We start from the raw sequence: 24,238 nt of genomic DNA, 5'->3' as shown, positions 1-24,238 counted from the left end.
CTGGGTATGGGTCCTCAGCGGACTGGGTGCAGCAGTCTATAGCAGGAGCCCGTTCTTGAGCCTTACTAAAGCAAAACAAAAGGACCATTCTTTATGAAGTTTAAAGCTTAAGCAGTTGCTTAAAATTCTTTAGTCCCATGACATTTGCCTAGTCTGGAAACTCAGCCCTCCAGAGATGGTTTCCTCCTTGGTACCCGCCTCTGGATCCCAGCAGTCTGCCTCCAGGTGATGGTTTGATGTGACGCACAGCAGGGAAGGAATCAGTCTGCATGGTTCTCTCCAGCTGCAGAGGTTGTTAGCATCTAAGAACAACTTGTCTGACTGCTCTGGCTATTTGTCACAGACGAATTTCACTGAGAGCTTGGGCATTTTTTTTTTGAATAATGATTTCCTTTATATTTAAATAAATATTTTTGTCATAATTTGCAAATGTGTAATTTTCCAGAACCCTGGAATTTTTATTTCTCCTACAATTGTGCGTTTCTAATCTTTATTTCTCCTTCAATTGTGCGTTTCTATCACCTTGAGGTCTGCACGGCACCCCCCTTTCCCTTTCTTTCCTCTGAGTTTTTACTTATTGACATCAACTCACAGATCTAATATTTTCACTGTTAAAACCAAGAGTGCTATGTTAACTTTCTTGGGCAGGTGTCAACAAACATGTCCCACACAGTGTCCCTTGAATGGAGATGAAGAAAGCAGCCAGGTTGCCGAGGAGGAGGGCCTGCCTTGTCCTTCGGGCACACTAGCATCACAGGCGGCTGTTGGCCGGGTAGAAACGTTACCGTCTAGGACAGCGTCGTGCCCGCCACTCAGTTTTGAACACATACTGCTCACATTTACAACATGCAGAGTACAAGTGGAGAGCATGCTCCACCCTCACCCCCCACTTTCCTTCCTTGGCATTTAGCTTCTTGGGTCGTCTGAAGGCCTACTAGGCTCTCAGACCTTTTCCCTTGCTATGGTCCTTGCTACCTCCCGCTCAGCTTCCCGAAACTGTGTGGAGTAATTCCACAGAAAGTGTCTGAAAGGTCCATTCACTCCTTTTATAATTAGTTAGCTTCCTTGAACTGGGGTAAGTGTCTTCAAGTGATTTCTGCTTATTGTGAGAACAATAACAATGTATGCTCATCTTACAGTGTCTAAGTCTAGAAAAGATCACCTTTGGAAAACTTAAGGAAGATAATTTTATGCGTGTTGCTTGGATAAATGAGAAAAGTGGTTTTGTATGCTCGAACTTAGGAGTAAAGTGTTCCCCTAGCAACGCTTTCTGCTTCTTCTGCTGTTGTCACCTTCAGTACTGGGGTGGCAGGCTCCCGGGTAACAGTAAGCACCACCCGTGAACAGTGTACTGAAGAAGACCTCAGAGGGGGCTGAAGAGAGGGCTCAGTTAGCGAAGTGTTTATGGACCTGAGTACACGTGGAAAAACGCCAAGTGATGTGTGGTGGCGTGTGCTTGTAATCCTCGTGCTTGGGGACAAAGCAGGTGGGCCCTGGGCTTCCTGGCCAACCAGTACAGCTCACATGGCCTTTCCAGGCTGGTGAGAGAGCCTGTCACCAAAAACAAGGTAGATGGCACCTGAGGAATGATAATGGACGTTGTCCTTTGGCGGTACACACACGTGAATGTGTACCTGCAAGCACATGTACACACCTATACACAGAAACTAACACACATATTCATTCTCACATATACACATGCACATACTCAGACACACAGATGCACACACTCACACTCACATACTTACACACACACATACATACATACACACACACACACAATAAAAGAAAGAGCTCAGGGGGATCAATGAATGTGTCTCGTTCTCTACTCTATCCTGCCTCTGCAGTGATGTCCTGGTTCTGAAAAACGTTGGCAGTGACTTCTTGTGTACTGTATCTTTCAGAGCTGCCCAAGGACTAGATTAGTTGACACATGCCAGAGAATTCTGTAGATGCCAAGCAGCCCATGCCACCTGACCCCCTGTAATTTCCCTGTAAGTCCTCTCGTCTTTTGGGAGGGAACAAAACGTGAAGAGTTTTTCACATTTTCCCACTGTCTCTATGTGAAGCTTTGCCATTGAGTAGACACGTGTAAGCATTCTCTTGTTTTTTTTTTTTTATTTTGCTGAGATAGACATACTATAAACTTTATCATTTTAACCTCTTTGGGTGTGGTGTGGGGTTCTATGGCCTGAACTATTATGCGTTGTTGTGTAACCACCACCATCTGCTTCTTTTTATGTTCCAGACTCCGTCCCAGTTAAACGGTCACTTCCTGTTCTCCTTTTCTCCAGCCCAGTTTACTGTCTATCTATGACCCTGAATGTTCCAGGGACCTCACAGGAGTGGAAACACACACTGCTACCTTTCCGTGACTGGTGTCTTTCATCTAGCACATGTCTTCAAGGTTGATCTGTTCTGGACCATGTGCCAGAGCCTCTTAAGGGATGATTAATGTTCCATTTTATGTATGGCATGTGTGTCTGGCCACTCACTGGCCACCCAGTATAGCTCACATACTGATTAGCCAGTGAGCCCAGGGAACCACTCTGACTCCCCAGAACTAGGGTTATTTGTATATTCCCCTTTGTTCGTCTATTTATCCATCACTTGATTTCTTCTTTAAATCTCATGGCTGTTATGATTATGGAAAAAAGTCATCTCTTTTCAAATCTTTCTTTCCCTCCCTGTCTGTCTCTCTCTCTCATTGTGTGTGTGTGTGTGTGTGTGTGTGTGTGTGTGTGTACATACTGTACCTATTGTATGTGTGAACATGTGTAGTGTATATGTCTCCGTGTGCATGTGTGGAGGCTAGAAGTTGATGTCAGTTGTCCTTTGGGTCTGCTGTCTTCCTTATTGTTGGAGACAGGGTCTCTCATTGAACTCAGTGCTCACACATTGGCTAGGCTGCCTGGCCAACAGCTCCCGGAATCCGTCTACCTGTCTCCCTGCTCTCTGCACTAGGGTTACAGCTGTATGTGACTATGTCCAGCTTTTAAATGGGTGCTGGAGATCTGACCTCTTTTCTTTTGAGTCTGTACCTGGGGGTATAAAATATAGGTTGCCTTTTATTCGGAGAGGGTGGGACTCTGCCCCTGGCTTTATGATTTGACCTCAGTGACTATTTCTGGGGCTTTCTCATGTGTCCTGAACCTGTCCCGTGTCCATCTCTAGACACCTCATGTGTGTCTCATGTTGTCAAGCCTGAGCTACGTAGTTTGTGAAACATTTTGTGTACGTGGGCCCCATGGTTTTGCCCTCACATGGACCTTAGATAGATTGTTCTACCCACAGGAACAAAGGCAGAGAACGCACTGCTGCCGGAGTGCCGCCCCTCTCTCAGTCCTTACCCTAACCTCCCAACTCGAGCTATAATCTCACTTTCTCACCATTTCCCAGAAAGAAAATGACCCACAGGGGTAAACAGTGTTTTCCCTTGTGGGAGCCTCATATCTGCAGGTGAGGGTCCCCTTTTAAGCAGACTGTCTCCTCTGCATTGGCCATGGTCTCTTCTTGTCTGTAGAGATTCCCTGATGGAAATAAAAGAGCCTGGGTATGTGCAGAGCAGGGTAGTGGCCAGAGAGAGAGGGAAGAGGCCTGAGGGTAGCTATTGACCCACGCCTAGCAGGTGCTTGCAGCTCTGAAGGGATTCTCTGTTCTGGAGAAAGGACTTGGCAGATTGGAAAGATGCCCGGGGTGGGGGAACCAATAAAACCCACTGGGTTAGCAGCATTGAGAACGGTTTTATAAAGTCTAAAGAATGATCTATGATAGCCCTGCTTTTGATTTTTAATGCGTTTCTTATCTATACAGCAGGTGAAAGAAAAGGAATAAACAGTCAGTCGCAGATGGGTGGAAGCAGAGAGGTGATAGCAAACCATCTTCCAACAGGGCGCTCAAAACACAGACAGACAAACCCTACCAGAGGTGACGAGAGCGCCACTGCAGAGAGGAAAGACAAGATAACATTAAATCATGGGCTTATAAACACCAAGTGGAAACCGACCAGGGGCAGAACTGTTAGAATTAGCTCTAATTCCTACAGGGTCTCCTTGGGTGAGTTTTTTTTTTTTTTTTTTTTTTTTTTTTTTTTTTTTTTTAAAAGAGCACACAGTGCAGAAAGGTGACATTATCTGTGCTTACAGTTCCGCAGCGGAAGTGACTGGGGAAAGCCCTGCTGTAACAGTCATGACTAAGTTCCCAGACTGAGAGTTCTAGGCAGAGCTGAGCTTTCTTTCTGCAGATGAGTTTCGGTTTTCTCACCATGGGGTAAACAATAGCAGCCTCCTTGGGAGGAGTTCACCTTCTAGCTGTTTCAAAGACACAGCGCTTTTACTCTCGGGCTATCTTGTTGTTACCTTTCCTCCATGTCACAGTTTGGGGAGGGCCAGGCTGCCCCAGAAAAGGGGGTCTGGAGGACACTTGAAAACAAACATGTTAGAGTCTGGGACCAGAAAGTTCTCCTTACTCCCAGAGTTCACTTTGAACATGTTCAAACAGCGTATGACAGTTTCATGGTATAAGTGCATTACAGGGAACTGAGTAGAAGACAAAAATAAATGAGCAGACTCTGGTGTGGAAATTATCCCTGGTGTGAGAGGCCTGATCTTTTTCCCTGGTGAGATTTCTTATTTTCAAGTGGTGCTTCCGTGATGAAGGAGGGATCTGGTGTCTGAGTACTCAGGTCTTCTTCACCCTCATTGGGTAAATTCTATCCTTGGACCAGAAGTGACGAGAAGCACATGTCATGGGCTCTCAGCGTGTTCTGAACTGGTTTTCTTGGGTCAGTTTCCTTCATAACGAGCAGATATTACAGAGACTGTCTGCCTCCATAGATCAGTCTGTGAAACCTGTTGTGAGACTGTATGTATTTATATTTAATGATGATTATCTTAAGTGACTGAAGAATCTGCAGTTTATAGCCTTCTGAGCAAATAATTCTACTCATGAATTCTTTATAGATTTGGGCAGAAGGTCCTTGCTGGAATTTCCCATTTGACTGTTTCATTGAATAATTATCTCCTGCCCCCAAATAATTAGATTCAGGTCATGAAAATGGACATTTTTGCTTGAGAGTTCATGTTCTAGTAGGAACATTATCCCAAAGACTTATAGTCCACGGTACCAAGCAGATATGAATTCTGTCCCTTTTTTTCCTGTGTATGCTTAGGAATATCTTTGCTGGTGGCTAAAGGATGTGGGGTCTGTTTCTAAGCTTGGACAGTGCAGCTTGGCCATGCAATCACTGGGGAGAGATGGGCTCTTCGACTCCACACATCCTGATTACACTGTGTTTCTCTCTTGTCAAAGACTTGGATTTGTATTTTCAGATGGGATAATCATCTTCACTGTATGGTCCTTGTTTCTTTGGCTTGCATAAGGAAATAAGCGGCCGAATGAAAGATTGTCTATCCCTACCAATGAGTTAACCCAAGTGCCAGTCCCTCCTGTAGTGCCAGCTCACACTGTAATTACATCCTTATCTATCTGTGAGAATTAATTCAGTGTTTGCGAGGCAATCTGGAAAAGTCTGTAGGTGAGAGGGCTTCTATGGAGAATTTTAGTCCCTATGACTTTCTGGTCTACATGGTCATGCTATGACTACCACTTTTTCCCTGTGGGGGAACGTCTTCAGGGAATGTTCTTGTTGCCTACCAAGGGACCCTAACCTAACCATGCTGCGTAGCAGGGTGACAAGAGGCACTTCAGAGTGGCCAACCCATGGCAGCTTTCACTGCCCCTTTGTTCCTGTGTTGACATCCGCTGTCTCTTTGCATTGAGGTACAGTTGTCTACATGACTTTCTTCTTCTAAGGGCATCTGGGAAGGAGCCCTGCTGGACATCATATAACAGTCATGCTTGTGGCCGTGCGCCTTGTTACTGTGCTGAGCTCAGAGGGGCCATTCTGCAGCCAAAACCTCTCACCATAACCCTTCTTTTTCTCCCTTTCTGTTCGCAGCGGGGCCTTTTCTGAAGTGGTTTTGGCTGAAGAAAAAGCAACTGGGAAACTCTTCGCAGTGAAGTGCATTCCAAAGAAGGCGCTGAAGGGCAAAGAGAGCAGCATCGAGAATGAGATTGCTGTTCTTAGAAAGTAAGTACTAGAGAGAAGGCTCTCCTCCATCTTGTCTGAGCATCCTCTGGAGCAGGGGTAAGGCCTGGCACTAGGCTGGCTTCACAAGTGTCAGAGAATCCACCAGCTACCAGCCTGCACAGAGGGACCCAGCAGTTGACAGGTACTCATACAGTGCTCTGAATGCTTTCCTATAAGCTCCAGTGTCTTACAATGTAGTAGTCAAGGATGGAGTTCTTTCCAAAGGGCACAGTTGCAGGCTGACTTGATTTTGAACTGAAACCCTGCCCTTCATCACAGCTGAGTGACCCTGGTTGGTTCTAACCGACCAGCCTCTCTTATAAAGTAGACCTCAGATCATTTCCATAACATGGCGTGTTGAGAATTACAATTATTGCCATTGGCATTGCTTTATTTTTTTATATGGAGGTGAAGCTGGAAAGCCCTTGTCCAGCCCCTCACGTGTATAGTTTATATGCGACATAGCTCGGACTATCAATCCCTCCTGTGCTATTTCTACACTTTGTGGTTCCCCATCCCCTTTCTCTGCCACTCACACAGCATGGACATCCCAAAGTTTCCAAAGAGTTTTACTTCCTCATTGAATCTTTTCCTTTCCCACGTATAATAAAAGCAAATAAAAATCTCATCCCCTTCAGTACAGTGCTATACACAAGCATTCTGATGTCATCTGACCCTTCCCCCATGGATGGTCTTCTGAGGTTGGTCCTCACCACACTCCCTGTACTGCTAGGATTAAATCTTTTCAACATGTCTCTTGAAGTTTGAAGGAACAGACCTTATATGGTACCTGCTTCTGCACCTTTGGCATCTATCTGGAAATTTTTGAGTTGGTATTAATAAAAGATGTTCAGAATAGCCTTGAAATTTTTGGGGTTTGGAATCAGTACATAGCAAGAAATCCAGTACAGATAAACAAGTGGAATGGGAACAAACCTTATCTAGGGACCGAAAGAAACCACCACCCACCGTCTGTCCTTCCTGCATAATCTTCTACTACATTCCTTCTGGGGCCTGCAGAGACCCACGGGACAGAGCTCTGCCACTGTGTCTAGCCCAGCACTGCTGAGGTGGTCGGGACAGTCTGTCCTGTCCTGACTTTTGGGCAGCTCAGAGAAGAACACAGACTTGATAGCAGTGTTCCAGAACAAATGGGTCTCCACGGTTGGTTTTTAGCGTGAGGATTTCTATGTTGGTTTCTAAGTTCTCTGGGCTGTCTGTTGGAAATAGAGAGTTTTAACTGTCCTGAGAAGGACTGCAGGAAATGGTTCTGTAGAAGAGAGTCCGGGAAAACAAAATATTTGCATCAGATGGGAAAACACTATGTTGATGAAACATGTATTGCAATGTCCTATTTATCCATCTGAAATCAGCGTTTGAAGAAGTTCGTCACTGGGGACATGAAATTATAGATGTGTTACAGAGAGCTGGCATTTCAGATGGAATTCTCTTTCTAAAGGTTCCACTTTGGGCCCAGAGGTTGTCTGGGCTTAGAAATAAAAGAGCCTAGGAAGTCTATATGTAGTGTTGGAGTTATTTTCCATCCATAAGGGCAGTGGATTACAGGTACAGGCTTTGGTTCATGCCATGAATATTTTGGTTTAACCAAGATCCCCACCCAATGCCTCACTAGTAGTCCCGTTGTCAGACAGGGTATTTAAAGCCAGGGAGGATCTTGGATTTCAAATGGCTGGTTTTGATAGCTTCTCACTATCAGTTGTTGGGATACCTAAAGGCATGGACTCTTCACTGGGGAGTAAAGAACAAAGGAATGATTTCTCAGGAGATAAAGGTGGCTTATCTCCTATGCTAGATTATTCTTTTGATCTTTTGCAAATGATTTACAAGTAGGCTAAGAGGAACACCACCTCATAAACAGCAGAAAGAAAAGCACACAACTGTAAAGAAAATAGTTTGGCGCAGCTTTTAGAAGGCTACCATGGTGACATTCATTTGTTGAAGAAGTATTTATCAGGTTCCCAGCATGCACCATATCTTAGGGTTTCCATTGCCATGATGAAACACTGGAACAAAAGGAAGCTGATGAGGAAAGGGTTCATTCAGCTTACACTTCCAAACTGTAGTCCATCATTGAAGGAAGCTAGGATAGGAACTCAGACAGGGCAGGAACCTGGAGGCAGGAGCTGATGCAGAGACCATGGAGGGATGCTGCTTACTGGCTTGCTTCCCATGGCTTGCTCAGCCTACTTTTTTTTTTTTATAGAACCCAGGACCACCAGCTCAGGGGTGGCACTACCCACAATGGGTTGAGCCCACCCACAACAACTACTAATTTAAAAAATGCCCTATTAATTGGGCAGTGGTAGCACATGCCTTTAATCCCAGCACTTGGGAGGAAGATGCAGGCAGATCTCTATGAGTTCTGAGTCAGACTGGTCTACAAGAGCTAGTTCCAGGACAGGCTCCAAAGCTACAGAGAAGCCTTGTTTCGAAAAACCAAATGAAAAAAAAAGAAAAGAAAAAGAAAATGCCCTATAGCCAGATATTGTGGAGGCATTTTTGCAATTGAGATTTCTTTCTTTTGGATAACCTTAGCTTGTGTCAAGTTGACGTAAAACTAGCCAGCACACACCAAGACGCAGCACTGCTGAACGTGGTGTTCTTGACACTTGTTGGAGGAGGCTGCTTGTTTGTTTCCTGGATGCCCGGAACTTAAATAGTCACACAGAAGCTGTATTAATTAAATCACTGCTTGGCCCATTAGCTCTAGCTTCTTATTGACTAACTCATACATCTTAATTTAACCCATTTATAGTAATCTGTGTATCACCACGTGGCTGTGGCTTACCAGGTAAAGTTCTGTCTGGCATCTGTCTCTGGTGGGGGCTACATGGCTTCTCTCTAACTCTGCCCTTCTTTCTCCCAGCATTCAGTTTAGTTTCCCCACCTACCTTTAGTCCCTGCACAGGCCCAAGACAGTTTCTTTATTAACCAATGGTATTCACAGCATGCAGAGGGGGAATCCTACATCAGACACCTGAGATCTAGATTTTGCTACTCACCAACAAGATAAAGTTACAGCTGATTTGAAGACAACATGCCCAGGGGACCTAGGGATGGGCTTGAGGAAAAGTTGCTTGGAGGAGGGGAAGCCACATAAGTGCATTTTTTCAGGACATGAAGGCATTTCCAGCAAGATAGGAATTCCAGTCAGAGGGAGCAACTCAAACAGAAGCTAGGAGACAAGGGCTGATTATGTAGTCCTGTGGTGGGTTGCTGTGCAAGGCCCTGGGTTTAATTCCCAGCACTACAGAGAGAGAGAGAGAGAGAGAGAGAGAGAGAGAGAGAGAGAGAGAGAGAGAGAGAGAGAGAGAGAGAGGTGTAGGAAGAAGTTAGGAGATAGGGAACCAGGCTGATTCTAGAGAACTGGTTCCTTTGATGGGGCAGAGGGTTTGAGGTGAGGCAAAGGGAGCCCTAAGTTTGGAGAAAGGTGGGATGGTGGGACATGCTCTAAACTTGGCTTTGGATCTTGGGCTCCAGGCAGTAGATATGAGGAGTGACCAGGTTATCATGAGAGAAAAGTGGTGAGGATTTATCGTGAAGTGTCCTGCGGCAGAATGTGGAAGGGCTGATGAGAGGGAGCAGGAGCATGGAGTGAGAACACTTCAGAGGGCATGAGGCAGGCCATGTAGAGAAATGAAGAAGGAGTGTGTTAAAACAGGGGCTGTGGGCTGGTTGGGAGAGATGGGTTTGAGGGTGCTAATACAGAGCTGACTCTAAGATGTTGAGATTGGGAAGAGGCAGATGCTGTGGGACAATGGTTTGTACCCTGTCAATTGTATTTTAATAAAACGCTGATTGGCCAGTAGCCAGGCAGGAAGTATAGTCAGGACAACCAGGCAGGAAGTAGAGGCGGGCAAGGAGAACAGGAGAATTCTCGGAAAGGGAAAGCTTATTCTGCAGTCGTGACCCAGCCACAGAAGAGCAAGATGTGACTGCCTCACCAAATAAGGCACCAAGCCACGTGGCTAACATAGACAAGAATAATGGGCTACTATAAGTTATAAGAGTTAATAAGAAGCCAGAGCTAATAGGCCAATCAGTTTATAACTAATGTAGACCTCTGTGCATTTCTTTGGGGCTAAACGGCTTTGGGACCTGGTGGGACAGAAAACCCCGGACATTGTTCAATTCCCAGCATTCACATGGTGGCTCACCATCCTCTGTAACTACAGTTCCAAGAGGATCCTCCGCCCTCTTCTGGTCTCTGCAGGTACTAGGTAGGCACGTGGTATGCGTACATGCATGCAGGTAGAATTATACCCATAAAATAAAGCAATGAAACATCTAAATATTGGATAATCAGTTATTGTGCTCTTCCTCGGGGAAGACTAGTTCTCTCATCTGTCAGCGTTCCTAAGTCACCAGTGGTTCTCTGTGTAGGGCTGCAGCCTCTTGGGCTTTCCCTGCCCTTATTAGGAGGTCTGTTGTTATCCTCCTTCAGCTCATGTTTAGGCAATTATGTTGGTGCGACTTTATGGGTGTAGCTTGTGATGTTTCTAGGAGATACACTCTCACAGTGAACTCCCTGTTCCTCTGGTTCCTATAACCTTTGCACCCCCTCTTCTGCAATGTTTCCCGAGCCTTTAGGTGCCAGAGTTGTTTTGTGACCCGTTGGGGCCGGGCTCCACAATTCTGCATTTTGATTGTTTATGGTTTTCTATGATGGCCTCTGTCTGTGGCAGAGAGAAGTTTCCTTGATGAGGCATGGGGACTACGTTTATCTGTGGGTATAAGGACAAATATTTAGACTGGAGTTAGGGATGCTGCTGGTTTAGAAAAGTGATGGTGGTAGGCTCTCCTCTCAGATCCATGGGTTCTCTAGCTGGGTGGTTGCCTAGGTTTCTGGTATCACACATCATTTCCTTCTTGTTCGAGTGGGCTTTAAGTCTGTTTACAGAGCTGTTGGTCTCCACCAAGGTATGCCTGCCACCACTATACCCTTGGGTTATTTTGTCATATTGATGCTTGTGATTCACAGGTTTCATACAAGGTAGAACCCTTGGTTGCTTTCCTGAAAACACAGACAAGTAACATTTTAAAGATTGAACAGGTTGTATTTATATATTTAGAAGTGTGTGTGTGTGTATGCATGTAAAACAATAATTAATAGAAAGGAGGTTATGAATTTTTAAAAGAGCAAAGAGGGGTAGAAAGGAAGGTTTGAAGGGAGAAAAAGGAAGGGGAAAGTGATGTAATTACTTTATGATCTCAAATATAAAGGACACTTTGAAAAGAATTTAAAAGTAAATTTGTTTCAGCAAAAAATAAAATAAGATAAATCCTGGCACAATTTAACTAATCGTGAGGTAGGGATCAAGATAGGCTGCCCATATTCCCTGGCCATTTGTATATTTCCATGCTGTGTTCCATCCAAATAGGCCCATTTAAGAGGCTGCTTGTCCTCCTACGTGCTGAGTTTATTGTAGGGTGAGAGATTTCATTGGATAAAAGTAATGTAGCTAATATATCCTAGTGGATGTCTTTGTACTTGCTCTGAAAATAGTTCCAAAATGAATTTTCAACTTGATAAGTAGATATTAAACCAAGTTTAGAGGAAGAAAAAAAAAACCCAGAAGGCTGATAAACATCGTGGTAGGCTGTTGCTATGCAGCAGAGAAAGCTGCCTGCCTGACTTTAGGATTTAGTGGGCTGGATCTATATGATTCATCGTGAGCTGTTACAGACAGAGTGGTTAGCTGTGGCCCCATGAACGGAACATTTTATGCGGCATGGGATATAATATTGTCAGCACCACTCACCTTAGTTGGATTACCCTTTAAGATTTCTGTGGTATTATTTGCTTAGAGGGCAGCCAGGGCTCTAGTCTGATTCGATAGCATCACCTCCAGCGTTTTGCAGGAGTGGGAAGGCAAATGCATTAGCAGTCTGCAGTAAGCCGGGAGCCGAAGAGAGGAGGTGCATACAGAAAAGCCAGGGGCAGGAAAAGCTAAAGGGATGTGTCTAGAGCAGCCCCTAGGCCAAGACTTGGGGAAACTGAGGCTCAGGTTACTGAAACATTGAAATAGTCCTTTTGCCAACAAGAAGTCAGTCCCTAAGGAAGTCAGTCACTGCTGCAATGAAGCTGTAGACGTGTTACAGACAGGTGGCGTTTTAGATGGAATTCTTTCTGGATGCGTCCATCTAGATGAAAGAAACATGGCACTGGGACCGAGAATACTGTTCTGATTACTTTGCATGCTGTAGAGGTTTTCTTTAGGAGGGGGCCTTGGGTAGGATGTGGGTTATCATCACCTTGTTAGTATGGGGAAGCATGCAGCCAGTGAGGGGCTTTGCAGTTTGCTCTGATACACTGGCTCTCACCTCTGGCTGCCTGTTGAAGTTAACGTAGGTTTTAAGAACACATTGATGGGGGCTGGAGAGATGACTCAGCATTAAGAGGCCTTATTACCCCCTCAGAGGATCCGGGTAATGCTCGTAAGTCCAGCTCTGACCTTCCTGGACACTTGCATTTACTCACACCTATACACGCACACTTGTGTATACAATCACATGATTAAAAACAGGAGGGAGACAGAATATGTCATGTCTCTTACTAGGAGGCAGGGATAATCACAAGAGACTGAGGTGTGTTCATCTTTTTCCTCTGGTGCCTCTTCCTGCCTGTTATTTTTATTCCCTAAATACTGCACTCTGTATGGCTCATGTGGACCAGTTAGAGAGTTCCCTTTCTCCTGTAACCTTAAATAAGTAAGTGTTGACATGCCTGTCTGACATTGAGCCTCTCCATCTTTAGTTTAAGAATCTAAGCTCCTACATAAGCAATCCTTCATTTTGTGGTCTCTGGTTTTCAATCCCATGCCCGTGTTTCATGCATACTATCCAAAAGGAGCAGGTGGTTGTTTCTGTTCCCGTCCAGCTTCAGTATGCTATATATGTCCTTTAGCTTGTTTCCCTGGACCGTCCTTGTCTAGATGAGCCCTTCCCTTTATTTCATGGCTCCAGTGTCTCCCTGACTCTGACTTCAGCTGTCTGCTTTCTGAGACTAAAATTTTCCATATCCAGCCCTGTGCTTAGGCATGATGCTGACCGTGGAAGCAAGGAGTAGGGACTCCCCCAGTGAGTTTGGGAGGTTAGAGACATGGAGGAATGGCTGCTAACTGGATAGTTTAGGGTAAGGAGGCTTTCCCACTGTCTTCCAGTTCACTCTGGCTCTGCAGACCACATTAGTCAGGGAACTCAAGAGAAGCATCCCATGGACTATGTGTAAAAATACAGAGACATTTAATAGGAGGGTTTGGCTCATGCAATTATGGAGAAGTTCACTTATTGCCTGCATCCTGGAGACTCACGGTAATTCAGTCCATACCCAAAGATCTGGGTGTCAGATGAGCCATAGTTTATTTAAATTATTTAAGTTAGTTAGATCTGACTCGGAATGCCAGTGTCCCAAACAGGCCTGCCTATTAGTTCTGTTGTAGCTGTCAAGGAATAGAGCAGTGCCTATGACCTTGTTGAGTATGTTCTTCTAGAAACACACACACGCACACACACATACACATGTGTGCACATACACACACAGATCTATCAAGGGATAGTGTGGTGCCCCACCAATTTGATGACTATGATCTTTGAAACACACACACACACACACACACACACACACACACACACACACACCTACCTAAACACTGCCTTACCAGCTGTCCAGGCATCTCTTAGCCTAGTCAAGTTGACACATAAGATATAATAATACCCCGAGCATGCGGATGGCAAGTCCTCCAACCAATGCACGGTACCCTAGAAGAGGCAGGTTGGAGTCGGAGCCCATTCTCCCACAGCAACAGAGTGAACTTAAGTCACTTGAGCAGAGCGTGGCTGCTCCTGCCACCTTTTCTGCTATATATATGACTCCGTAGGTGTTAAGAGTAGTGGAAGAGCAACGCTCTCCTGCACACTCTGCGGAGCTGTGCTAGCTGCTTGCATGCTCATTCCTGTGTTAGCTCCCCGCCTCCTGGTGCATGTGCTTACTTGGGGGTTAGCTCTTATGCGGTCCAGGCTGTGGTTAAATCCCTCCTGTAACTTTTCTTGGCAAACATTTTCTCCCTTTTTCTGTAAACTTACTTAGCTAACGATTTATACAAATGCCATTGAAATGATTCTGAGAAAGTGTGTGTGTGTGTCTGTGTGTGTATCTCATAGCATACCGTGCCTTTAGAAAATCAGAATAGCTTTCACTGGAGAATCAATTCCATGAAAGGTCAAGTACAAAGAGTTCGTAGAGAGACAAGGATGGTAAACAGAGGAATCAAAATAAACACACACCAATGGTTCACTCCCGCTTTTCTCTTTGGCTCTAGGTTGTATCTGCTCCATCCTGTTTTTGGCATGATTTATATGGGCAGATGAATTATTTTAGTAAACTCTGAATTCAGGATCACTGTAGGGTGGTTGAAAATAGTTGTTTACCATTTCATTATATCATTAATATATATATATATATATATATATATATATATATATATATATATATATTTATATGGGTGCTTTTTACCTGCATGTATGTCTGTGTACCAAGTGTGAACTTGGTGCCTGTGAGGGTCACAAGAGGACATCTGATCCTTTGGCCCTGGAGATACAGATGGTTGTGAACCAGCAAGTGGGTGCTGGGGATTGAACAGGGCACTTAACTGCTGATGTATCTCTTTGGACCCTTGTTGTCAATTTTAGTGCTATATAAGCAAAACTCTTTCTCCCAGGGTTGAACATTAAGGTCAGAGGTCAAAGCCAGGTTTGGGGAGCTGAACACTGAAAGAACTTTTCCTAATATAGTATTTGAATGTAAGTTGAAAAATCTTATTTCATATTCATTTTCAGGCACTTGCAGTTTTCTTTCATAGGCATTTGGAAAATGGTTTTGAGTGTACGATATAGACAGGTGAGAGGTATCACTTGGGAATCTAAGCACATAAAGGATATTAGACAAATGCATTGCAGTAACAGCTGCAGGGTGCTATACTGAGCTGTTGTTCTTGCTGAATGAACAATGAGCTAGCTTTCCACATGTATGCACATGTGTATGCATACATTTGCAAAAATGCTTTATGTGTGTGGCATATGCATGCATTTTAAGTGTATCAAATTCCCCTATACTTTTCTATTGAATACTAAAGCATTCTTTATGCCTCATAAACAGATCCTTAATTCTATTAAAAACTTTTCTGTCTGAGGTACCTGAAGAAGATAAGGTATATGAAAAACATTTCATCTTTTCAGATGTTAGTTATCATGCAAATATAGGCTCTCTCAACTGGTGCTCTAGGAAAAGCTTTTCTGTGAGTGGAAACTGCTTTTTCTGTCCCTCTTGTAGAAACTGAGGTGCCAAGTGCGCAGTCCTGTGACCAGGGCAGCCAGGAAGAGGGTGGAGTTCTCCCTTGTAGAGCTGCTGTCTGTCTCTTAGGGCCCCAAGTCTTCTAGAGGGTCACCTGAGAGACTTAGACAGTCTTAGAGGAAACCAGCATATGATTCCCAATGAATATTAAGACATAAATACTCATAAGATCAAAGAAGATGGATGAATTTCAAGTCAGACTACAAATGTTTGTTCTGATGTAGTGCACTGAAACTCTGAACAATGTAGACACGTCATTTGTGATTCTCAATACAAATGTTCTCTCTTCGTCAAGATTCAGAGCTAGCTAAGATTTCTATAAACACTTCACTATAAACCAATGTTGGTGGCCACATTTTACCAATGAGGAACTAGGCTTCGTAAATAGTAGTAGGAATCATAAAGTCTACCCCAAGCTTCCTGTCCCTTCTGTCTCTGGTTGGCTTCTGCGACCATGCTGTCTCTTAAGGAAGACAGGGGCTCAAATCCGAGGTCTTGCACATGTCAGACAGGTGTTCACCCCTATGCCTTAGTCTCAGCTCCTGCCGGAGGGATGAAAGACTCACAGGTGCAAGGCCTTGAGAGCACTGTCTGCGCGGCACATTGGATGGACTCTGTGTTTCCTTTGTTATGTAGGGGGACATCTGGTTGGGCTGTGGGACTAGGAGAAGGTGCACCACTCAAGTCTTGTCTCCAAAGGCTCCCTTTGGAGCACAGGCATGCCCGGACGCCACAAAAACACAGTGCTGCAGGCGTAAGGTGGCTGTCCCTCTCAAGTAGGGAGGTGTGCAGCGTAATAGAGCCATAGACTTGTCAAGAATGTGTCAGCCTTACTGTTTTTCTTGCTGAAAGACTCTCAGGAAAGCATTCCCTGTGTTAACGTCAGATTTCAAAGTGGGTTGCTGAGCCTTAGAACTAGAAAATGAGCTTGAAGTGTGGTTCTCCTGACTTCAGGACAGATAAACAGGCCCAGAAAGATGGAACAGCTTACCCCAGGGCACAGAACAAATTTGGGCAGATATGGAGCTCAAGTGATTTCTAGACTTTTAATTTAGAACGGTAGCCATGGGACCACAGCAATTCTCTTGTAGAGCATCTTTCAAAAGAATGCAAAAAATATAATAACTAATAACAGAGAGAGAGAGAGAGAGAGAGAGAGAGAGAGAGAGAGAGAGAGAGAGAGAGAGAGAGAGAAGCCAGGTATTATGGCACATGCCTTTGATCCCAGCACTTGGGATGCAGATGCAAGCGGATCTCTGTGAGTTGGAAACCAGCCTGGTCTATAGAGTGAGTTCCAGGACATCCAAGGCTACAAAGTGAGACACTGTCTCAAAAAACAAAATGACTTTCTCTCATCTTTAAAAGTCCCCTGGCATGTTGACAAGGCCTCAAAAATTTATCCCAGTAGCTCGGCTGGGTTCCAACATGGGACATTGTATCTGGTTTCTGAAGGTCCCCTGCCAATTTCAATTAGACGTGCTATTCTCTGTGACCTCTCCCCTTGGAGGTGGCGCAGTGTCACTGGGGCAGCTAGAGTTACTCAGCTGTCTGCTGCCTGAGGGCCTCTGGTAGTCATGGTGAAGGAGATGCAAGGTCAGCCCAGAGCCCAACTCAATAATCCAACCTGGGAAAGGCTCCCTTCCTGTTTCAGGTACACATGGTGGCCACCACCCTCTTTTCCATTGCCTTGTCAGTAGACTGAAATGTACGAGGAATAATAAGTCAGGTTGTGGAATCATCTGGAAAATGCAGGAAATGCTACTCTTGTATAAGATTCTAATCCCCGAGCAGCTTCCGTCAGGCCGTGTGCCTAGATTTCTGCGCCGTGTTAAGTTTTTGCCCCACCATCAGGCCCCCCTTCCCAGGTGACACTGTATCATGTGTTGTTCTGAGGGAGGTCCTACCGGATATGAACTGGCAACACCCCCACTAGCAAGTTTTCACAGCCAGGGAATCTGGTGTGGGTTTGTGGAAACTTGATTTTATATATATATATATATATATATATATATATATATATATATATTTATAATCAAGTTGGCTGACCAACCATGAGGACCTAAATTAGATCTTCACCATCCACATAAAAAATAACCAGGCTTGGTGGTGTGTGTTTGTAACCTTGGCAGCTACACCTGTACACCTGTAACCCTGGCGGTGTGCGACTGTAACCCTGGTGGCATGCGCCTGTAACCCTAACACTGGGAGTTGGGGGTGGAGAGAGGTGGATCCCTGGGGCTCACTGGCCTGCCAGTCTTACAGAAGCAGACATTTCTAGGCTTAGTGAGAAACTCTCTCAACAAGTGAAGTCAGAAGTGACAGAAGTTAGTAGGGCTTTCACATGTACGTGTACAGGTGAGCACATATGCACACCCTCTGTCTACTCCCCACATGATGCGTTTGCTCCAAAACCCAACAGGGATTATCGCTAGAACAGCTGATGCTGTAGTTTTCCTTTTATACCTGGAAGAATTTACATATTCATGTCTTAAAAAATTGTCAAGAAGGAAAATTCCATGGCCTCTTGAGCAGGCTGTCTAGTCCTCAGAACCACAAAGTTGTCTTAGTGACTCAGCTGCCCTTTCCCTGAGGAAGCTGCTCTCTCCCAGAGTTCTCCTTACATATCATATTGAATATTAAAACTTGGAGGGCAGGCCAGGGTGGTGGCCCATACCTATACTCTGGTGGCTGAGGCAGGAGGATTGTTAAAGTTTGAGCCCAGCCTGGTCTATGTAGTGAATTCTAAGCTATCTGGGGATACACAGAGAGACCTGTATCAAACAAGATAAAGCAAAAAAAACACTTGGGGGGGGGGCAGATCCGTTTGCAGCATCCTCCTCCTGTTCAGTTGTGCTAAAGACCGTGTTTAAGAACACTTGGTTTGGTAGCAGGTGGAACCCTAGATCTCATGGATGCCAAGCCTATACTACACCACTGGGCTCCACTATACCATGAAAGGCCCCACTGTGGTTTTGCCTTGTCGTCTTTGAATTCAGAACAGGTAATTTTGTAGGTGGGACTGCTTTTATTGAATATTTCAAGATGTCAGCAGAATGGCTGAAACTTTGGTAGATAAGTTCTGAGACCCCATGTGGAACTCTCACTGTTCCTTGCCCTCCCCTCCCTTCATTATTTTTGAGTACTTCATATCTTAAAATGCTATAGAAGATTATGGGCAGTGGTTGATAAGCTATGTTTAATGCACCAGCAATATTTATGAGAAAGTTGGTCACTGAATTTCTTAAAAGAGTACAGTCAACAATCTTTACTTTCTAAAATGATCATTGAGGTGGTAGAATTTCGTTATGTTAACTTGAGTACATTAGCTCATGGAAGCAATTTGTTTGGGGAGCAGTCATTAAATTATTCCATCCATTATTAGTGATACTCAATATATCTTTCAAGAAGATACTGTGCCTCTTTAAAATGTATTTGAGAGAGTGGTTTTCTCTTGTGAGGCCTATAGTGTCAATCAGAATAGAAATGTCAGAATGGAAACTGTTGTAAAGAGACAGGTTGGGAAGCCCTGCTCAGGAAATAGGCCGAGATATTTCACAGTGTTGCTGCTGAACTGGAGGAGCAGATGATCGGAGCAGCAATGTAAGTTCCCCAGGTATGTACTGACTCCCAAGTCCTCTCTATAGGGAGGAGGGGTGTCGGTTAGTGTGTGCAATGAATTGCCTTTCTAGCATCAAAACTATTTATTTCCTCACCTCAATCGGAGTTATTGACATAAAACAACACAGTATCAGCATGTCACCTAGAATCCCTCTGCCCAAATCTCAAGCTAACATACAGTATAATGCATTCTCTGATGGCATTTCCCAACATTCCTACCTTATTCCTCCTTCCCCTTTTTCTTCTGGCTGTTTCTGAGTTGGGGAGGAGGCACAGGTCTCAGTATGTGTTCTAGGCTGACTTGGATCTCAAGATCCTTTGGCCACAGTCCCTGAATGCTGGGATTAAAGGCATGCAGTGACATTCCTAGCTCTTGTGGTATCTTTCAGCATGACCTCATGGGTATGTAGATGGTAGAGCAGAGACTTATGACCAGACCACTGCAGAAGTGCCTGATCTTGGAGGCTTAGCAGGGTTGGCCTCATAGTACTTAGATTGTAGATATCATTCATTTTGGGGGGCTATTCACTTGGGATTCAAATCCAGTTGGAGATTTTTTTCTATGAATCTTAACAATTGTACAGCAAAAATAAGTTTTATAATTCTTTCATAATTACTTTTGATTATAAAACCTACTTAGGAAAGGAAATACTAAGTTCTTGAAGCCAGTGAACTTTTCACCTGAGGAGGTGTAGTGGCTATACTGAGGCCACCTTTCAAGAGGCTCCAAGTACCTGAAGTGACATCCTCTAAAAGTGGTTATGAGCTCGCTCAGTGGGTAAAGGGCCTCGTTAACAACATCAACCACGTGCTGGTTGTTTTCTGACCTCTACACACATAAACAAATAAGACAAATAGAAAGTATAAAGTTTGGGGGCTAAAGATATGGCGCACATTGAGAGAACTTGTTGTTCTGCAGGGGACCTGCGTACAGTTCCCAGTACAGCATGGCGGCTCACAAACATCCATGATTCCAGTTTCAGAGGATGGAATGTCCTCTTCTGGTCTCTGTGCACAGGGTGTGTGTATGCATGCAAAACACACATACAATAAATTCTGTAAATCTTTTTAAAAGATGTTTATTTTATGCTTATGAATGATTTACTCTCGTATATGTAGGTTCACCACATGAGTGTGTGGTGTCCATAGAGATCAAAAGAGGGCATCAGATCCCCCAGGAACTGGAGTTATAGATTGTGATCCACCATGCGTGTGCTGGGAACTGGACCTGGGTCCTCTGTAAGAACATCAAGTGCTCTTAACCATGGAGTCTTCTCTCCAGGCTCCAAATAAGTAAATAAATCTTAAATGTATAGATTTTGAAAATTTGTCTGATAGCTCAAATTCTGAATAATTTAGATTTATCATTTATTAATTATGCCAGGAAGGAGTTTTGGGTCTACCTTCATATGTTAATGTTCTAATTCCCAGGATGATGGGAAGTGAGGAGATCCTGAAGACTCTAGCCTGCTGAATGGTTAGGGAACTAGTAAAAAGTGACCTTAGAGAGCTAACTAGATGCTTCTGCTGTGTGAGGACATAACCAGAATCCACTGGCTGGGAACCAGAAAAAAGGCCTGCACTACACTCAGGGTCTACTGGCACCTTGATCTCAGGCTTCCCAATTTCTGGAAGGTAGAAAATGCAATTCTGTGTCTCATAATCCTCCCGGCATATGGTACTTTATTATAGCATCTCAAACACACCACGGTTGAAACCATGTTACCCTCCTCATGGTGTCTTCCCAAATCCCTTCAATCCTTCTTGTCTCCCGCCTCCATTCACCTCTCTAAGATGCACAGGGATGGGGAGGATGATGCCATGGATCTCCTCCCAGCAGGCTTCACATCATTTCTTCTGAAATGCTGCTATTCTCTCCTGATCTGGTGCCTGTGTGGGGATCTGGGCCAGATGGCCTTCTGTTCAGTCACACCAGCATCCTTTGGAATAAGGATGAGGGATAAAGGATGCTCTGTCCTCACCCCAGAGTCTAGGAATCAGCCTCGTTATAAAAAGATCCTTTATCAGGCTTTCTACTCTTTTGGCTTTATGACAGGATTCACCTTCCATGCTCACCATCAAGAACTGCAAAAAATCTCTTGATGTTTTAAACGAATCTATAATTTTGTATCGGGCTACATCCATAACTCTCCTTAACTTTGTGTGGACAAAAAAAAAAAGTCAGGTTGGACATAACTACAAAATGCTTATGTGTTTACTCTACAGAGAAGCCTGATCAGGAGGTGTTCCTACAAAGTCCTGGGGTCACTGAGCTGCCCCATTCCCTGAGTTCTGGCAGCTTCTGGCATTTTCCTCTGGTGTGACACTTGCCACCATGTACACTGATGGTGTTGGTTTGCTTATCTTTCTTCTCTGTTAGATTTGAAGCTCTCTGAAAAGAGGGACCATAAACCTGAGGTTCATAAATGTTTCTTGTACCTGACAAAGTGCTTATCAGATAGTAGGTGCTTAGTATATTTTTGGTGAGTTATAATAGTTCCCAAGAGGGAAAATTGAGGAAGTAAACATCTAGACCTTCTTCTCTGTTAAAAAGAGAAGACCTTTAGACCTGTTGGGATGTTTCCTGCTTGAAATCCTAGCACCAGGGAGGGTAAGGCAGAAGGATGGGGAGTTGGAGGCAGCCTTAGCTCTACAGGTATAAAGCCACAGAGCCCTTCCAGATACCACTGCTACGACAAAACAAAGATAACCACCTCCCTAACTTCAGTTCTCTGCATGCATACAACTGTCGAGTGTTTTGAAACCACACACATGTAACCTAACAAAGTATTTTGAGAGTAGCAAATTTGTACTCATTTCCGAGATGAAAATAACACTGAACAAATGAAGGAAAGACTAGCTTCAGTCCACTCTAACCCTGACAGCAGGCTGGGAGTGTAGCTTTGTGGTAAGTATACACGCGCAACTGGGCCAACTGAATTCCATTACTAGTAACACATTAAAAAAAAATAAACTTCCTAGCAGCAGTGGCCTAGAATTTCCTGTTTTATTGTTGATTTTTAGGCAGGATAGGGAATACACACTTTAAAAAACAGTTTTAATGTTTAGACCACAAAGGGAGATTTGTAAATAAGTAGTTAAAGACATCCCCCATAGTTGAAATATTCTGCTGGAGATTTGCCTCTCTCTCTCTCTCTGTCTCTGTCTCTCTCTCTCTCTGTGTGTGTGTGTGTGTGTGTGTGTGTGTGTGTGTACTCATGTGTAGAAGCTTGGGTATCTTTCTCTATTATTCATCTTAATTTTTTCTTTAGAAGTATTTATTTATTTTATGTATCTTTGCTCATCTTATCTGCGTGTATATGTGCACCATGTGTGTGCAGGAGCTGAGAAAGTCAAAAGAGGATATTGGGTTCCCTGGGACTGGAGTGACAGGCAGTTATGAGTCACTATATGGGTGCCGGGAACTGAACCTGGGTCCTCCAAGAGAACAGGAAGCACTCTTAACCCTCTCTTCTGCTCATCCTCCTTACTTTTTAAATCCGGGTCTCTCGCTGATCCTGGAGCTCTTGGTCTTACCTAGACTGGCTGGTAAGCAAGCCCAGCAATCCACTTGTCTGTGGCTACCTTCCCCAGTACTTGGGTTATTAGCATGTTCCAGGACACCTAGCTTCTGTTCTGAGGGCGCTAGGAATCTGAACTCAGTTCTTACCCTCTCAGTATGGGAGGTGTATCCTCAGCTTCTATGGTTATGTGTTTCCCTCTAGAATTCTATTATGAAAATATGCTATTAATGGCTCCAAAGTTTCAATAAATAAAACAACCTTTTGGAAAGAAACCCATTTTGAACTGAATTAACAAATTTTATATGTTGTACTTTATTGATGACAGAGTCTCATTGGCATGGAAATCATCAAGGATGGCTGGTCAGTGAATCTTGGGAATCTTCTATCTCTTGTAGTCTTGTGTACCAACAAAGATATATATACATACATATATATATATATATATATATATATATATATATATATATATAATTCTGGGGATCAAATATTAGGTCCTAATGCTTTCAAATAAAGTACTTTATCAACTGTGAAAGGTCCCCAGCCTCTCTGTTCTGAATTCTGAAAGTGGATCAGATGAAGCAAGCACTTGTTCTGACTGGCAGTATGGAATGTTGGTGATTTATCTTCTGAAATCCTAACTTTTAGAATTAGGCTTTTTATCGCATAGATTGTGGATGATTTCAGAAACTCCTAGTTTCCTACCTCATCTGTTGCTTTTGTTCTTGTTGTTGTTGTTTTCTCTTTTGTTCTCTTTCACCACCGAAGTTCTTGAAATCATTTCTACATTGACAGCCCAACTTCCTCTCTATAAAAACTGGTTCACTAATCCCCTACATCATGACTTCTGCTCAACTGTAGTACTCACACTGTATTCCCCAAAACAATAATAAAATTAACTTAATTTTGAGTCACCAAACATTGTGGTCTTCTCATGGTTTAAGGTCTCCTTAGCTTTTCTGAAACATCCGAGCCTTTTGGCCAACACTAGCCCCACTAACTTCTTAAAACTCCCAGATCCCTTATTGTGACACTAAGTACATTTTGTGTTCCTGTTCGTCTGTCCATCTGCCGAGATCTCTTCTTCCTTCTGTTTCCCAGCTGGGGACATTTTTCAAAATTCAACACCAGTCTTCTTTGCTTTCCACATGGCCATCTGTGGAGATTTCCTCATGTTATGCCTTTAATCTGGAGCCCTTCTCAGGCTGTATCTCCAGCTCTGGTGTCTCACTGAAGAAGTGGTTTCCAGAGTGGGTAGACAAGATGGCCCAAGGGGAGGCAGAAGGAGCCTGTTAAAACTTGCTCTTATAAATTTGTTCTTAAGAGTAAGAAAGGAATTGAGACTCGAAGATACCATTTCAGATTGATGGTTTATCCACTAGGCAGGCAATCATGGGCCGGGGAACAAGGATATCTTTGTTTACTTGCCTATGCCTGAAAGGACATAGGCAGTTCACATGTGACCAGGTAAGCAGATTCGTGGGGTACAGTACCTAATTTTACTCAAAGTAAAGTTTTCAAAATGGACCAAATTTTTAAGATTCCTGAAAGGAGCCATGGCTTGAAGACAATGCCAAAAATGTTCTTGAAGCTTGCAAGAGAATGAGAGGACTGACCTTTCTGTTGCTCATAGTT

General features: G+C 43.9%; 1 protein-coding gene across 3 annotated transcripts in view; it reads left to right on the top strand.

Annotated features, from left to right (window-relative positions):
• The window catches only part of Camk1d (calcium/calmodulin dependent protein kinase ID), a 411,853-nt gene that overhangs the window by 141,400 nt on the left and 246,215 nt on the right, over positions 1–24,238 (top strand). For all 3 annotated transcript variants that reach the window (XM_038335313.1, XM_038335314.1, XM_038335316.1), the window contains exon 2: positions 5,960–6,091. In XM_038335313.1, the coding sequence (XP_038191241.1) occupies positions 5,960–6,091 (132 nt within the window). The remainder of the gene's footprint in view (positions 1–5,959; positions 6,092–24,238) is intronic.

This window comes from Arvicola amphibius, chromosome 6 (assembly GCF_903992535.2).
Source record: "Arvicola amphibius chromosome 6, mArvAmp1.2, whole genome shotgun sequence".
NCBI classification, from domain to species: Eukaryota; Metazoa; Chordata; class Mammalia; order Rodentia; family Cricetidae; genus Arvicola; species Arvicola amphibius.
Note: the sequence above shows the minus strand (reverse complement) of the source record. Positions and strands in the feature narration are given on the sequence as shown.